Consider the following 18,126-nt stretch of genomic DNA (forward strand, 5'->3'; position numbering starts at 1 on the left):
ATCTATCTATCTATCTATCTATCTATCTATCTATCTATCTATCTATCATCTATCTATCGATCTATCATCTATCATCTATCTAATCATTTTAATTTATTTTTATTCATCATGATAAGTGCACTCTTTAATCCTCATCCCCTATTTCCCCCTGTGTCCCCACCCACCTCCACTCTGGTAACCAGAGGTTTGTTCCCTAGAGTTGAGTCTGTTTCTTAGTTTCTATCTCTCTCTCTCTTCTTCCCCTTTGCTACTTTGTTTTGTTTCTTAAATTCCACATATGAATGAAATCATATGGTATTTGTCTTTCTCTGACTGATTTTGCTTAACATTATACTCTCTAGCTCCATCCATGTTGTTGCAAATGGCCAGATTTCATTCTTTTTATGACTGGATAATATTCCATTGTATATATATATATATATACCACATCTTTATCCATTCATCTGTCGATGGATACTTGGGCTGCTTCCATAGGGGGGTTACTGTAAATAATGCTACAGTAAATATAGGGGTACATGCATCTTTCTGAAGTAGTGTTTTTATCTTCATTGGGTAAATACCAAGTAGTGGAATTATTGGAATTATTGGTAATTCTATTTTTAATTTTTTTGAAGAACCTCCACACTGTTTTCCAGAGTGGCTGCACCAGTTTGCATTCCCACCAACAGTGCAAGAGGGTTCCCCTTTTTCTGCATCCTCACCAACACTTGTTGTTTCTTGTGTTGTTCATTTTAGCCATTCTGACAGATGTGAGGTGATATCTCATTGTAGTTTTGATTTACATTTCCCTGATGATGAGTGATGTTGAGCCATCTGGATGTGTGTGTTGGCCATCTGGATGTCTTCTTTGGAGAAATGTCTGTTCATGTCTTCTGCCCATATTTTAATTGGATTATTTGTTTCTTGGGTGTTGAGTTGTGTAAGTTCTTTATATATTTTGGATACTGACCCTTCATCAGATATGTCATTTGCAAATATCTTCTCCCATTCCAGTAGGTTGCCTTTTAGTTTTGTTGATTGTTTCCTGCACTGTGCAGAAGCTTTTTATTTTGATGTAGTCCCAATAGGTCATTTTAACTTTTGTTTCTCTTGCCTCAGGAGACCTAACTAGAAAAAAGTTGCTACAGCCGATGTCAGAGAGATTACTGCCTGTGCTCTCTTCTAGAATTTTTATGGTTTCAGGTCTCACATTTAGGTCTTTAATGACAAGGACACCTGTTTAGAAAGCTTTTAAGATGGATTTGAATGCAGGGATCTTGGACCCTTTGTTCTCAGTTTGAAGGTCCTAATAGTTGCTACACTGTTTAAGGACAAGGCACAGAAGGGAGAAGGGGCTGGCCTGACACTGGTGGGACCATATTCACGTTTATGATCAGGGAGAATTAATTGGCTTCCAGATGGAGACTTGCTTAGAAAAGACTATCCCAGTAGAGGAGGAGGAATGATTTTAGACAGATACATGGGCTATTTTCAACCTCCAGCTTGACCACCTCTCTCTGCCTTTCTCTTCCCTCAAGACCCCATCTTTCCAAGTGACCCAGGTGTGTGCTCTGTGTGTTCTCCAGTTTGCCCTGGGAGAGAAGTCAGAATGCCGCGTGTGACTGCTTGGGGAGTATCTCTCAGCCTTGAGCTGGGGCAAGATCCCAAGTACGTGGGTGGCTCAGAAGTTGAAATCAGAACTTGCAACCTTGTCTCTTTCTTTCAGGCTGCCATAGCAAAATACTGCAGACTAGGTGGTTTAAGTGTGAGAAATACAGATTTCTGTATTTCTGTATTTGTCTTGTAAATGCACTTCTCACAGTTATGGAGGCTGGAAGTCCAAGGTCAAGGTGCTAGCAGGGTCCCGGTGAGGGTTGCAGACTTCTCGTGTCCTCATAGGGCAAGAGGGGCTGGGCAGCTCGGTGGGCTCTCTTCATCAGGGCATGAATCCCATCTGTGAGGGCTCCACCCTCAGGGCCCCCATCACTTCCCAAAGGGCTGGCTTCCTATCACCACTACCTTTAGGGTCAACATGTGAATTTTGAGGGGGCAGGACATTCAGTCCACAGTGGACCTGAGGGTCACTAAGTCCTTCTGTCCCCCTCTCCGACGGTTGCTTGTGTCACCACCCTCTTGGCTGTTTTCTGGCCTATAGTCCCTGGAAGATGCTTTATTTATTTATTTATTTATGTCAGGAAGCTCCTAGAATTTTGTGCAGTTTGGAAGGTCCACTTAGTCTTTTAGGGTTTCAGCTTCCTAACAAAAGTTTCTGTTTAAAAGTAAGGCTGGAACTTGTCCACAGGAGATAGTAAGTGCTCTGTATAGTCAGATATAAATGCTGTGAGGTGCATCTGGGTTTTTGAAAGGAAAGTGCTGTAGCAATCCTCCTGTCATCATTTATTCAGTCATTGTTACCCACCAACTGTCAGGAAATAGGATACATCCATGTACAAAGGAGACAAAACCCCTGCTTTCAGGGTGCCTGGGTGGCTCAGTCGGTTAAGTGTCTGCCTTCGGCTCAGGTCATGGTCTCGGAGTCCTGAGATCGAGCCCCACGTCCCCCTGCTCAGTGGGGAGCCTGCTTCTCCCTCTGCCTCTGCCTCTCCTCCTGCTTGTGCTCTCTGTCTCTCTCTCTCTAATAAATAAAGTCTAAAAAACCCCTGCTTTCATGGAACATATATTCTGGTATTCTAGTGGGGGTGGTGGGCAATCAACAAATAATTAAAATAAATAGTACATCAGAGGGGCACCTGGGTGGCTCAGTCAGTTAAGTGTCTGCCTTCGGCTCGGGTCATGATCCCAGGGTCCTGGGATCGGACCCCACATGGGGCTCCCTGCTCAGTGGGAAGTCTGCTTCTCCCTCTTCCTCTGTCTCTCCCCCTGCTTGTGAACTCTTTCTCTCTTTCTCTGTCAAATAAATAAATAAAATCTTTAAAAAAAATAGATAGTACATCAGAAGGTAGCATTAGAGGTGATCAGATGGAGGATGACAAAGCGGAGAGGGCAGGGAGGAGTGTAGAGACACAGAGTGTAGCAAATTTAAACAGAAGAAATGGAGTGGCCAGTGGCTGGGCAGAGGATGACATGGAAGCAAAGTCCCCATTAAAGATTTTGTGGCTAAATTAGTTGTGACCATTTTATGAACGGTCCAGCTGGGGCCCACAAAAGTTCCTTTTTAGCACCCAAACACAGGTCCTTTAAAGCCTAGGTCTGGACATTTCCACAGTACATCCTGATTTAATGCAACTTGCTGCGGTAGGTTCAAGGGGAATGAGGAGTGGGCTGACATGGGGATGCAGAGGGCAGGAGGGATGCCTTCAACGTAGGCAAAGGTCAGGGGCTCAGATGAGTAGATGAGGCGGCCATCCAGTCTCACCGGGGGATCCTGGCTCAGGGCAAAGCCTTCTGGAGCACCTGATCCCAGGGAGTGGGCGGCTGGGTCTCTGGAAGTGAGTGGCTGCTCTGGTGGTGGGGGGCGGGGACCAAGGACAGTGTGGACGGGAGATGCATTGACTCTTCTACTTTCTTCTACCTCCAAGGCAAAAGGAGCCTGTCCTGCCGGCCCCCCATGGTCAAGTTGGTGTGCCCCACTGATAACCCGAGAGCTGAAGGGCTCGAGTGTGCCAAAACTTGCCAGAACTATGACCTGCAGTGCATGAGCACAGGCTGTGTCTCCGGCTGCCTCTGCCCCCTGGGGATGGTAAGCCACTGGAGCCACAGAGGGTGGGCAGCCTTGCATTTCCCTGCGGGCTAAGCAGGGGGGAGGTGGCTTGGGAGCAGAGAGAGGAAGAAACAGGAGCTGAGCAAGAATGGTAATGGGGCAAAGGTGGTGATGGGGGCAGGGGTGGAGGACTTCTTCCAGTCTTCTGTGGCTGCCTCAGTCACCACAGCCGGGAAGAGAGATGGTGGGAAAGTGTCTGGAGTCCATCCTGATGAAATCTGACAAAAACACTGGAACTTTGTGCATAGAGGTGCCGCAGGAAGCACAGCGAGTATTTCCAGAAAATACTTACGCGTGAAAACAGGTATTTCCCTTGGAATTTTCCCAAGGGCTGCTGCATTCCCCCTATGAAGAGGAGACAGCGCACATATATTTGCATATTATTTGCATATATGCGTAGAACTTTCTATTGCAAGAGAAGATGTTGATGTTGCTGCCACTTCACCAGCAAGGACCAGCCCCAGTCTCTTCCCCTCATCAAGTCTGGTTTTCCTCATCTGTGAAGTGAGTCACGAGGTCCTGGCCAGCTCTTAACACACAACCTGTGGCTAGCAGTTCCCGGGATGCCTTGCATCGTCCAAGGCATGCTGCGTTTCTACCACCTGGTTCTAGATGGCTGCTGGCACGGGGCCCAGGCTCCTTACCTCCCTCCCAAGCCTGCATGTGGGCCAGTTTTGTACACATGTATTACGGTCGTCCCCCTGCCTGCAGTGAAAGCTACCCACCGTCAACGAGGGTCCAGAAGCAGGTGCCTGAAGTAGCCTAACGCTTTGTCCCAGTGTCTGCACCATTCCTCTCACTTCGCCTCATCACGAAGGCATTTTATCCTCTCACATCATCACCAGAAGAAGGGTGAGTGGGTAGAGTAAGATACTTAGAGAGACCACATCCATATACCTTTTCTTACGGTATAGTGTTATAATTGTTTTATTTTTAGTTATTGCTGTTAATCTCTTACGTGCTTGATTTACAAATTAAACTTTATCATAGGAATGAGTGTATAGGGAAAAAAACAGTATATATGGGGCTTGGTCCTCTCTGTGATTTTAAGCATCTACTGGGGGTGTTGGAATGTATCCCTGTGGATGAGGGGGAGGGTCGACTGCATACACAGGTTATTCTTGTCACCCTGAAGGTTGTAACTTCTGGGTTTTTCTCTTTCAAAAGCATCATGTCTTCTTGCTTTCCTTGAGTCTGATTCCCCAGTACCCAAAATGAGTAGTGTGGGGCTGGGGCAGGAGTTGTAGAGGCCAAAACGGGAGGGGGCAGGATGGCTCTCCTATATGACTGTACAGGGCGTGAGTGATGCCCAGGCCTTGGCTTGAGGGGCAGGGTCCTGGGCCATGGGAGCTGCCAATATCCTGCAGAGGGAACTGGGACCCATCACTGGCGGCCCTCAGGCAGGCTGTGCGTTGGGGTGTGTGCAGGGCACGTGATTTATCTCCTTTCCCTCCAGCCCTCCTCCAAGACAGAGAGACTAGCTGTTCACTCTCCCTGGGGTCTTCCCCTTTGCCTTAGTCTCTGACAATTCTGAACTGTCTTTTCTAATGGGGGAGCTAGAGATTGGCCTGGGAGCACCCCCACCTGGAAGGTCTTGTTTGGTGCCTTTGCAGGAGGGGGCCATTCAAGGAGGCTAACTGAGGAGGACAGACTCAGGGCTGGCTAGGGGCAAGAAATAGGATGGGGGAGAGGAAGCTTCTGTATTGCTCTTTTTACCCCGAGGGGCTCTTATTTGACTGTCCCTTCACTGTACCCGGAGGAGCAATTCTCCAGACATCAGAGAAGCCTCTGGCAAGAAAAGGGGCATCACTCAGGGGATTATGTCAGCATCAGAGACTCTTAGATAAACCTTTTTTTTTTTTTTTCCCCAATGAAGTAAACAGAACAGATCATCTTAGATAATAACCACAACAGCTGCATCACGGTCCCAAATCCCCAGTGGAGAGTGAGACCTCACGCATAGGATGTGGGCACACCATCAGGAGCTCCCTGGCATTCCCAAAGCGCCTGGCGCGCCCTCTGAGGACAGTCTTTAGGTATCTGTCATACGACAAGATGACTCTAACCTCAACCGCAGGGGATTCTAAGCTCAAAGGGTCAGAGTGTAAGAGCTTGGGTTCTTTTCACAACTGGTTCATTAGGATGCCGATGGAGGTGCGAATCATTGAGGCCAGATTCAGCAGAGCAGAGAAGTCCGTGATTTCTGAGGTGCGCAGCGTGCAGCCTACTGCACCAGACGCATATTCCTGGCCGCAATGCAAAGACAAAGGAGCTGTTTGGACCCGCGGTGTAGACATCCTACCCAGGGGTGTTTCTCTGTGCGGCCTGTCCCCAGGGAGAGGTGTGAGGATGTGGCACGGGACCGAGGGTTTGGGGGAAGAGGTCGGGGATTCTTCATTCTGTGCACTTGAGCAGGGGCCAGATCTAGGGGAGCAGAAAGAGCACTTGAGTAGGAACAGGGTAGGGGGCCGAGCTCTCTGTTCAGGCTTCACTCACCCTTGGGTGAGCGTTCGTTCTTTTTCTGAGCCTCAGTTGCCTTATCTGTGACATGGGCACATAATTCTCGTTCTGTCTTCATCACGCGTTGGCTGCGGGCCCGAAGGGGTTGTAGGTGAAAGTGCTTACAGAATCATAGGGATAGCTTTAATTCTTTCCGTAAATAACCAAGGCTCAGTCTCAGAGGCTTTGCCGACCTCCTCCTGTCCACAGGAGAGATCCGTGAAGGGCCTGTTTTCTTACATTTTCGATCTGTCGTGGACCAATGCTTTTGTAAATACAATAGAAACAAATGATCAGAAAAAAAGGAAACAAAAAGCAAGGACATACAAAATATGAGCCCCCCCCCATTTTTATTAGATTCAGACGTGATGTATTACTCAGGCCAATTGCCATATGATTGTCCCAGCACCTACTCCTTTTACGTACTCACATCATCACAGACCGGCACTGGCCGGGGACCACGCTTTGAGCAGTGCTGCTCTCGGTTGAAGACCGCCTCTCCCTGTACAAGGCATCACTCAGCATCTACTGTAAGGCCAGCAGCAACTGTCTGAAAATGTTGGGAATGGATTGGGGGTCCTTCCTCTTTGCAGTTTGTGCCAGGCTTGGCACCTGCTTAGAGATGGGGTTTCCCGGCCACTTCATCTGCTCCTTCCGCTGGTGCAGAGGTCTCTTTGCATGGAACAAAGTCAGAGGGATGCCTTTGATATGTGGCCAGTGCCGCCCTCCCTGATAAACTGTTGGTGGAGAGGCTGCGTGGAAAAGGCACTGACTTGAAGTCCCGTCCTTCTGTGTGTGAATCCTGGCTCCTGACTTTTACTTAACAGAATGGCAAGTCATTTAAAATCTTTGAGTCTGATTTTTCTCACCTGTAAAACTGGGTTAGGAGGGTAGTTGGGAGGACTGGCGGTGACAGTGGCGGGGCCATGGAAGTTGCTTAATAAGTGGTACTTTGATGACCGCTGTTAGAAGCTTGGGGAGAAAAACTATGAATCATATTATGAATGGAGAGATGCTATAGGAAATCAGCACACACTGGGAGCAATTTTAAGACCTCAGTGTCCACATTCGGAGGCCCATAAGATCAAACAAATAAGGGGGTTGCATTAGAAAAATTTCTATCTTTTTCTTTAGTTCAAAAATTGAGTGAATTTGCCTTTGTTAGACTATTACCCATTTTCACCACGAGGTGACAGCAAAGCACAACCCAGTGTCCAGCTCACTCATTCCAGCCACCCTGTTAATTCTCTTCAGGAACAGTATCCAGTGGGGAAGTGAGAAGCCCTAAGGACTCATGATTTCTGCCCTTTCTATCACAAGGGAGTCTGAGGAAAGACAGGAACCAGAACCACCAGAACCAAGGCTACGTAGTTCTATAGTGGAAATCCTGGTTTCTGAGTCCGACTGGGCTCCTTTAGCCCTATTTGCCTCCCTCCCTCCAGTGAGGTGGTCTTGGAAAGTGTGGCACCCCTGTTTGGGGGATGCTCACTTACCCTCCGAAATCTAGTAATGACACTTTCCTAGCTGGTACCTAGTTCAGCTGCTACGAGGAAGCCCTTGGCAGCTGGGAAACATGTTCATCTCTCTGGTCCTTTGATGCCTGGTTTTCTCACTGACCCAATATGAAGAGTAAAAAGACTTTGGCATTGCTTTTTTGAAATGGGGAGTTTGGGGCTCTGGGGCCCATCCAGGGTGGGCCTCACATGTGGGCACTGTAAATCCTATGAGATGTAATTTTAAAAGGCCCAAAAGCCTTTCTGTCTCAAAAATATCTCTGACTCCTTATATGATTGGTCACCTAATCAGATTTACTGACATATAATGAGCATAAATTCATTTTGGTTAACAAGAGTTTTAGAAAGCTTACAGACTTATAAATCCTCATAGGAAGTCATTCACCCCTTAGTATGAATTATTGAATCAGATTCTTTCCTCCTTAACAAACATTTAGTTGAAATCAGCTGCGTTGAGCTGGAAGTATTGATGGGATAGGGAGAACGAACAAAGGATAGTTGGAAGGCAAAAAAGATTTTGGAGAATGGGTCAGTATGGTGTTCATGCAAGGGGGCTGGTGGGGGGCGGGGATGGGGCCTTTTCACAGAAGAGTAACAAAACCAATTTTTTTCTACTTCATAATTTTTCTTGAAGCTGTCCAAGACCTAGTACCATGTTCTTGGCATGAACCATTCTTCCTCAGGATGTCCCAGGTTGATGAATAGTGACAGCGATTTCTGCCTATTTTCTTCCAAAGTCTTGGAAGGGCCTTTGTTAACTTTATCTTATTCTTCTGGTGTCCCAAAGGAACAAACACTAGGCAGAGATGGTTCTCTTCATTTTGAACATGATGTTCAAGCGACGTTTCCCAGTTGGGGACTGCTATCCTGGCTTACCCTACGTGTCCGCCCAGTCCTCATCTAGATCCTGTTCATCCCCTGTGTTGTGCTTTTATTTTTCTATCTCCAGGGATTTTTTTTTTAATGCTTTAGGGCTCTCTGGGTGTTTTTGGCTGGGCTGGTGTTATTTGATCTTCTCTCCCAAGTCGGAGGCAGGACTGAGGTGAGGCCTGGAAACCCTCTTCTTTCCTTTTAAGGTTATGCTTTGTCCCCTCTCTAGCTGTCACTTGTGGAACTAACTCCACACCCCTGTTGTCTATAGCAGTCCTCCTCCAGTACCAAGGTCCTATTTTACTACTGTAATCCATCAGTGAGTCAGGGCAGAGAGGAGCCATGTGGTTTGTCAGTGAGAGCGCAGGAGGAGGAAATGGGAGCTGCTCAGTGGTGGCATTATGTCATGACCAGGCTGGGATTGAAGTTTATGTCCACTGGAGTGGGGCTGGGACTCACCCCTGGGCTGGGGGAGGGCCACCTGAGCCATGGGTGTGCAGGACTTTTTGTCAACGGGCTGAATATCCTGGAGAGAGGTAAAAACAGCCAGCATGCAGACCAAGAGGTGTGGGAGCCTCCACTCAGCCTGCTCGAAGGAGAAGGGGTAGCTCATGTTCTGCTGAGGTGAGCTGAGGTGAGCTGAGCTGAGGTGAGGTGAGGCGAGCAGGGCTCTGTCTCCTGGAATCCATCCCTGTGCATCACTTTTGTCTCACATAATGTTTCCAATAAGGAGACTTACTGTCTGGTGTCCATCGGTGGTAGGTGTGGGTGTTGGAGAGCTCGCTGAGCTTCCCCAGCAGATGCATCGGTCATTCTTAGAGTAGCCACTAGGTGGCAGGCCCTGGACTTAAGTCAGAGCAGATGAAGCTTGGGGGAGAGGGATGGATATGTGGGAATGAACCCTAATTGTGACAGCTTATGAAGGCTGTGATAGAAAGACATTGGTCACCTCCTCCCTGTGCCTCCCAAGCTGCCATCTTCCCTACGGGGCGCCTAAGCTCATTGTCTTCTGAGAATGGGACATGGCAGACCTGCCTCTTCCTCATTCTCTGTGCTCCAACCCTCCCCCTTGACTTAGGTGTTGAGGACTTAGGGTTGGGTGAAGGTGGTGGTTAAGCAATGGAGGCTATTCTTCCCATCCCTTCCCCAAACACACACACACACACACACACACACACACTACTTTAGCCTCTGGTCCCTGACACAAAAGCCCTTTGTTCAGGCCAAGACTGCCCTGTCCCCAGGACTTTGTCTGGTTCCAAGTCCTGGGAACTCAGGCTTGTCTGAGTAGTGACGGGAGCAAACGGATCCTGACATACCGGGAGCTTCTCACCCCTTAGGTAGCTCTGGCACCAAAGTGTCATGGTCCCTCCCCCTGAGGGTGACCCAGGGTTCTTCTCAATCACCTATATTAGGCCATGCCAGAGCAGATGTCCAGGGCTGCCTCCTGGGGCTGGGACAGAAGCATGTCTACACACTGGGGTCAGAGTGGGTTTGGACAGCTCTTCCGGAGCCCATTGGGGTCAGTGGGTCTTACTTCTTTTGTCCCCCTGGGCCCTACAGACCTGAAGAGTATAACATGCTCACATAGTGCTTTCTTTGTGGGTGGAGGGCAGGGAAGCAGAGCATACCCCCATGGAGGGTGTCAGAATCTCGGGGGACTGGGTGAGGAGCGGGCTTGCAGGCTTGAACAAGCCCCCAGACTCTGGTTTTGGTCCATCCCTGTCTATGGCCAGTAGGCAGCCTTCACCCCCAGCATATTAAATGCATTTAAATTTTATTAAATATATCATCCATCTTTTCCATTGTAAACATAATACAGGCTCATTGATGAACATTTGGGAAAAAAAACTTTAAAAACCAAAGAAGAAAATAAAATTCCCCTATTCCTCTATCGCTTGGATTTGGATTTGGATGGAACTTCTGTATTTCCTTCTAGTCTTTTTTTGACATACATATATATATATGTGTGTGTGTGTATAGTTTTCATATATATACATATGTAGTTTTATAATTGGGATCATATGTATGTACAGTTTTTCCTGTTTGAAAAATGAACAGCGTCAGTATCTTTCACAGCGTTTAAGAGTCTTCCAAAGGGCCTTTCCAATAGCTCCAGAGCACACCGTTACCTGGCGATTCCTTAATGGAGTTCATCATTTTCCTATTGTCAAATACTTGGTAGTTTCCATTTTTTGCAATGATAAATGATTCTACGTTAACCTTTGTCCCTAAGTCTATTTCCTTTGGAGAAATCCTCTGCGTGGAATTACTGCGTCTAAGCTATGCACATTCCAGGGGCTTTGGCCACAGATTACCAGTCTCCACCACGGTCCCAGCAGGGTATGAGGGCAGAGGGTGGTTGGAGTGTCTCCAGCTGAGCGGCGACAGGGTGGGGGGAGGTCCGTGTGGATGGATGCGCATGTTTGCCGAGCCCCAGCCTGCGCGTGGGTTCCCTGGCCTGGCCTGTGGCCGAGGCTGTCTTCCTAGCAGGGCTTTAGATCACTCACTATGGCCCCCAAGGCATTTGGCTTCCTTTCCCTTAGGTCCGACATGAGAACAAGTGTGTGGCGCTGGAAAGGTGTCCCTGCTTCCACCAGGGCAGAGAGTATGCCCCAGGAGAAACCGTGAAAATTGACTGCAACACTTGGTGAGCCCCTGGGAGAGGCTTGCCTGGGGACCGAGCCATTGGGGTGGGGTGAGCGGGAGTGGGGACGCGGGAACTGACACAGCCACAGGGCCTCTGGCACTTGCCTCCAGCACCCTGGGGGAACATGGTTATTCTTTTTCCTTTTCTCTGTGCCACTGTTTCTCTATCTGTAAAGTGGAGGAGAATCTGTGTCCTCTCCTGTGCTGACCCTGCATAGACACTCTCCCGGAGAGTAGTGTTTCCAAGAAGGACCTTGGCCCATATGGGTCATTGCATGTGTGAACAAGCTGCCAAAAGACATGGGGTTTGGAAGGTCCCTCTCTGGACTCATACTGTCCTCTAAGCATACTGCAACTGTCCTTGTAATGGCATGGTTCAAAAAAGACCTTCTGAGGGAGGCTGGTTTTCTTCTTCTCTGTGGCCACCCTTCACTGGCTCACTCATCATGCCATGACTTCTGGGCTGTGCGCAGCTTCAGGGGAAGGCCCACGTGGACAGAGGTGGGAAGGGCTAGCACCTGGAAGGGGCTTAGCTGTCTCTCGGGCCTGAGGTCTGAGCTTACCACCTCTGATGCACAGAATGGGCTTCCTGATGTCAGCTCTGGTTACAGGGTGGTGGGGGATGTGCGCTGTGGCAGTGAGCAAATAACTAGATTTAAACAGAGCTATGTACACACAAAACCTCTCCTGGCAGAAGTTGATGGTTGATCACTGTTTTCCCAGCTCAGAACTTTCCTTCTGTTGTGTCTAGTTCTCCCGGTTCACCTCAGAGGGCTCTCAACCTCAGTGTCTCTGTTCTGTAGAGATCCCATGGCCATGGCCATTCTCAGCAACTTCCAGGGAGGCTGAACTTCAAGCAAATTCATAGCAGGGGGTCCTCAGAGCATCTGGGCTTCTTCCCCTGGCTGCCCGATCCCCTTGGGGGACCTGTTTGCTTCTTTGCTTCACTTTTCCCCTTGTAACAGGAGAGCAGCATGGCTTCCCTCTCTCCTCCTTGGCCTTGTGCTCTAAAAATGTGACCGTTTATGACTGCAAACTGCGTTCCCACATCCACACCCCACAGGTCCTTCACTTCTAGAGGCTTCCTGGAGGGTTGGGTGGCACCCCACGGCAATCTGTTCCTTCATTGTCTCTCGTTCCCCAATGCCCCGAAGAGCCCCCCACACCACAGTACCCAGCTGGTCATCCTGGCCATTACTGTTCCTAGCGTCTGTCGGGACCGGAAGTGGAACTGCACGGACCACGTGTGTGACGCCACGTGCTCTGCCATCGGCATGGCTCACTACCTCACCTTCGACGGGCTCAAATACCTGTTCCCCGGGGAGTGCCAGTACGTCCTGGTGCAGGTGAGAGTGAGGGAGGGCGGGGGTGCTGTCTGTCTCCCGGAGGGGCCAGGAGCTGCTGACTGCCCTTTGGGGGTTTCTGGGTCAGATTCTGCTGTTCTGTCTGTAGAAAGAGTCCTGGGGCTGATTTCTACTGCAGCAATTTTCCAGCCCATAAAAGAGGGGCCTGAAACTCAGAGCAATGGTCCATTTTCCTTCAGCTGACCTGGAGACTAGCGAGGATAGGGCAGAAGTTCCTTTGTTGACTGGGATGGGTGTGGGGGCAAGGCAACCACCAGCCCAAGTTAGCACCCACATGGAGTTAGAAAAACGCATCGGTTCCTTTTGGCAGACACAGCCTGTCAGGACGCACAGTGGGAAGGGGAGCCCAGGCTAGACTGAGCCCCCTCACCCTTACTGCTAGTGCCCTGGTGAGCGGCCCAGGACAGGACGGTTGGAATAATCTCTGGAGTCGGCTTCCTGCCCTATGATCCTATTGTCCGCCATTTCCATTTCCAACCTAGTGCAGTTCAGAAGGGGGGTGGGGTACAGAAAAGTCATATTGCCCAGGAAATCCTAGCTGGTGAGTAAGGGCACCGGCCCCTCTACCTCCCTCTCTCCACCGTGTGGACTCCTGTAAGCTCCTCTTGCTGGTTGACACCAAAGTGAGTAAGCAAGGAGGTATGAGTGCTTTTCTCATGAGGGATGAGACAACTTGACTGTGAAGCTTTAAACAAATGTGGTCTCTCTGTCTCCATTCTCTGGAGGAGCGGTAGGAGCTTGGCGTGGTCTAAAGGGAGGACCACAAACCCCTAGGAGCCTCAGCCCCAGAGACAGAGCTGTGGGGCCCCATGAGTCAGGCAGTGAGGGTGCCTGAGCATGCATGTCTGCAGAGCATGCTGGGAGTGGGGCGGAACGGGCAGCAGCACTGAGGCGCTGTGCGCAGAGCATGCTGGGAGTGAGCAATAACACCAACTAACCGAGCCTCTATCTCCCATGCCCCAGTGTGGCCCCAGAGAGGCATGCAGTGTATTGGGGACACAGGGCATGTACATCATGAGATGGTTTTACTGACACTTATGAACCTGGCATGTATTCTGGAACTTTGCTGCAGATTATATATGGCAGCCCGTCTTTTGATTATCTGCCTCCCAACCTTGGTAGCAAAAGATGAGGTACACCAGCCCTAGAACTCAACCACCCAGCCGATTTCAAATATGAGCATCCAGAAAACATGACTAGACTAATTCAGTGCCATGAGAAGTAGCTGGCCAGATCTACTGCTCCCCAGCTTTTCCCTGCCCAGACAAAGCTTTCCCAAGTGGGCCAGTTTTAGAGTCCTTTCAAATTGTGCTTCTTTGTGAGTTGCTTGTTTTCCTTCATAGCTAGTCCTTTTGTCCCTTCTGATACTTTGTCCTGGATCCTCCCTTTTCTCCCTTCTTCCTTATCAAGACTTGACTCTTTTTTTTTTAAAGATTTTATTTATTTATTTGACAGAGAGAGAGAGAGAGCGAGAGCAGGAACACAAGCAGGGGGAGTGGGAGAGGGAGAAGCAGGCTTCCCGCTCAGCAGGGAGCCCGATGTGGGGCTCGATCCCAGGACCCTGGGATCATGACCTGAGCTGAAGGTGGATGCTTAATGACTGAGCCACCCAGGCGCCCTGACTTGACTCTTTTTTAGCCAAATCTCAGCTGATGACAAGAACCATGTATAAAGCATCTGTATCTTTGTTCCCTCATTTACCCTCCACAATCCCATTAACTCAACACAGACCCATTTAACTTAATCCCAGTATTGGCTGATTCTGTCTTTTAGAGGGACAGATTATGTGTGTGCATGTTTATGTGTGTGTGTGGGGGGTGTGAAAGAGGTAAGTGACTTGCTCAATGTATCTAATAAGTGGCAGAACCAAGGCTCACACCTTTTCCTGAGTGTCTTTTTTTTCTCCTGTCATACCACAGCAATAGTCACCATGGGGAGATATTTGCTAGAAATGTGTCCCTCCTTCCTTAATCTTCTATGCAACTGACCAGCAAGGGACCAGCACTTCTTCATCCTCTATTCCCAACCAGAGGTGGTAGCTCAGCACCATGGAGCTGTGTCAAATGACCTTTGGTTACATTTCTGGGCCAGCAGTCCAGAGGGATTCAATCAGAATTGAGAGCCACAAAGTGCCAATGTGGTCAAACTGTCCTAGTTAGCTGGGTAAGACTAAGGACTAACAGGTTCTAGGTAGGGGCCTTTAGGCTGATATGTTCAGCAAAGCATACCACAGGCCATTTCCCTCTCTCCCTCTCTCCCTCCTTCTCTTCCTCGTGCTTGCATTCTGGTTCATATGTAATGGCTGAAGATGATAAACCTGTCCGTTCTCTCCCCACCCCCATCTCGTTCTCTTTCCCTTTCTCTCAATTTCATTCTCTCTGTCCCTGTCACACATGCACGCACACGCACACACACATGTGCATGGAATGGTAACATCCTTTAACACGTATCCTTCAATGGTCTGAGATGATGAGATATCCATCTTCTGATCTGGGGAGAGGTAGCAGAGATAATATTTCTCTCCTGGCACCCCCTTTCTCCAGGATTACTGTGACAGTAATCCTGGGACCTTCCGGATCCTGGTGGGGAACGAAGGGTGCAGCTACCCTTCAGTGAAATGCAAGAAGCGGGTCACCATCCTGGTGGAAGGAGGAGAGATTGAACTGTTTGATGGGGAGGTGAGTGCCAGCCTTATCCCCTCCACCCTCATACCCCCTTTGTTCTTCTGTCAGCTGATTAAGAGCAGGTATCAAGCATTGTTTAGAACTTGTGTGATGGGATATTGTACAGCCATTAAAGAGCGTGAGGTAGAGCTGTATCATGTGACCTTGACATAATCTATGAGAAGAACAAGTTGCAGATGACTATGGATAATGCAGTCCCATTTTAATAAAATGAAGTGCGGAGATGTGTGTGGAAAAGAACGTGTAACTATATCTGCCAAAGAATAGTGCTTACCTCTGGAGGGTGGAGTGGGGATTGGAGGGCAGGAGGCCTTTCCCTTTCATATAGGTATCTATATATTAAATATATAGATATAAACATACACAAATATTATATATACACATACCAATATACACACATGCACCCATGTATACACACGATATACACATATCATACATACACGTGTACATATACACACATGTGTATGTACCATACACATAATACATATATATCATATCCACACATGCACATACATATACAATATACACACATTCATACACATATGTGCGTATTTAACATACACATATCACATACGTGTATACACATATACACGTACACATGTAATATATACATACATATGTATACACATACATATATAATATATAAGTAGCATGTATACATATATCATACACCATATACACATATATATAATATAAACATAGATCACATATACACATACATATCTATCATATCTACATATCTATACATCTATCACATACATGTATATCATATATACATATGTACATATACACACATACATGTGCACATGTAATTTGTACATATATAATATATATACAAATATACACATCATATATATACACATAAATGACATATACACAAATATATACGTATACATTATATGTAACACACATAAACATTTATTTTGGGAAGTAATGGTGTTTTGGGGGATTTTTACCTTATGTTTTCCAGTTCTTTTCAGATAAAATATTTTTAAGGGAGCTCAAAGGGAAGTAAAGAGATTCAGTCCTTGTGTACTAAGAGTTTATGAAGTGGTTCTCAGAAGGGCACAGAAGAACCACCTAGCATCTTAGTTATTTATGTATTAGAGAGTGCGCGAGAGAGAAACAGCATGAGAGGGGAGAAGGTCAGAGGGAGAAGCAGGCTCCCCGCTGAGCTGGGACCCTGATGTGGGACTCGATCCCAGGACTCCAGGATCATGACCTGAGCCAAAGGCAGTCGCTTAACCAACTGAGCCACCCAGGCGCCCCAAGAATCACCTAGCATCTTAAGATACTGACCCTGGAGTCCACCCTGAGATTCTGACTCATAGGTCTGGGTGGGACCCCAGAATCTGCATGTGGAGTGCCAGGGAGTGCCAGGCTCTGGGCTCAGACCTCTCCTGGTATCTTCATTTTGTTCCACGGTCTCATCCCTGCCTTCTTGCAAATATGCACCACTGATCTCAGGGGATTGGGGGGAGAATTCCCCATTATTGACTGTGGGTCAGCAGTGTCGACTCTTTCAAAGGATGGATGACCGTGGTGATATCGAATAGGAGATGCGCACTTAAGATTAGCTCTGCATGTGGTATGTCACTAAGGAGAGAACCCTTGCAAAGGGGTGACAGGCCCTTAGCAATGACTTCAATTTTACAAATTAGTCAGCCAAACATGCTGAAATGGGCTCTAAGTATTCAGCATTGGCGACAGTTGTGCTAAGTCAAGGGCTCAGGTCAGAGTCCTTCTGGAAGCTGAAATCTGTGATTTCTGCCATGGTCTCCCTGTTCTGTCAGCAGTGACTTCTGGTGACAGGGACTCTGGGGAGCGGGAAAGGGGGAAGGAAAGGGAAGAGTCTAGTGCTCATTTATATAAACGGATAGATTTTTACATGAATTGCCTAGAGATGCTTCAAATCATATTCATGTTAAAACCAATTTAGGGGACCACATGCATTTAATGATCAAGTATCAAAAATCATTTTTTGGTACAGAAATGGCCAATCTCCTAATTATGATTTTGCTGCCACCTCTGCTGTCATCCGCTAGTCATAGGATTCTTGGCCAGTGATAGGCAAAATGGACCCAGAAACATCCAGGCAGGGTGCTGGCCTGGAAGGGACATGCTCTGACCGGGTGGGGCAAACGGCCTGTGGTTCCGGAGGGCTGTGGTGGCAGGCAGGGGTGCGGGGTAGAGGGAGGAGTCAGTTACTCCTGCCTGCCCTCCACTCTCCCTGTTCTCATGCTTTGTCATCCTTCAGGTGAATGTGAAGAAGCCCATGAAGGACGAGACCCACTTTGAGGTGGTGGAGTCGGGTCAGTATGTCATCCTGCTGCTGGGCAAGGCACTCTCTGTGGTCTGGGACCACCGCCTGAGCATCTCCGTGAGCCTGAAGCGGACATACCAGGTCAGGGGATTTTCTGTTTCCTCTTCATCTTGTCTGTGACTTACTGTTTGCACCTTCCTCAGCCCACTGGCCTGCCCACCGTTGCGGGTGAGCGTGGGTGGTCCTCCAGCCCGGTCTCCCTCCTGACACAAGTATGACCATGGATTCCAGGTCCCCGGAGTCAGCTTTGGCTGTTTTCCTGAGTTAGCCTCATGTAGGAAAGATGGTGGGTGTCCCCCCACCCCCCCAACCCAGCAAACAGTTCCTTGACTAGCCTTGCTAGACATGCAGTTTATATCCACAAAAGAAGGAAACGAAAGATCAGGCAACAGCTTTTCTTAAGGTTTCTTAACCTGAAGAGGCAAACTGATCACGTACACTATTATGATAACCCTGCAAAATATTTTGGGGTGTGGCCTTGCCATCGAGCCATCGACCAGCCCGGTTTGAGAGCTATTTGCAG

General features: G+C 48.2%; 1 protein-coding gene across 1 annotated transcript in view; it reads left to right on the top strand.

Moving 5' to 3' along the window:
• Positions 1-18,126, top strand: part of VWF (von Willebrand factor) — a 134,268-nt gene that overhangs the window by 61,239 nt on the left and 54,903 nt on the right. Inside the window, exons 18-22 of the mRNA XM_035028418.1 lie at positions 3,519-3,679; positions 11,130-11,233; positions 12,440-12,578; positions 15,140-15,274; positions 17,538-17,684. Of these exons, the coding sequence (XP_034884309.1) occupies positions 3,519-3,679; positions 11,130-11,233; positions 12,440-12,578; positions 15,140-15,274; positions 17,538-17,684 (686 nt within the window). The remainder of the gene's footprint in view (positions 1-3,518; positions 3,680-11,129; positions 11,234-12,439; positions 12,579-15,139; positions 15,275-17,537; positions 17,685-18,126) is intronic.

Source organism: Mirounga leonina, unplaced genomic scaffold (genome assembly GCF_011800145.1).
Source record: "Mirounga leonina isolate KUSES-001 unplaced genomic scaffold, KU_Mleo_1.0 Mir_201, whole genome shotgun sequence".
Taxonomy (NCBI): Eukaryota; Metazoa; Chordata; class Mammalia; order Carnivora; family Phocidae; genus Mirounga; species Mirounga leonina.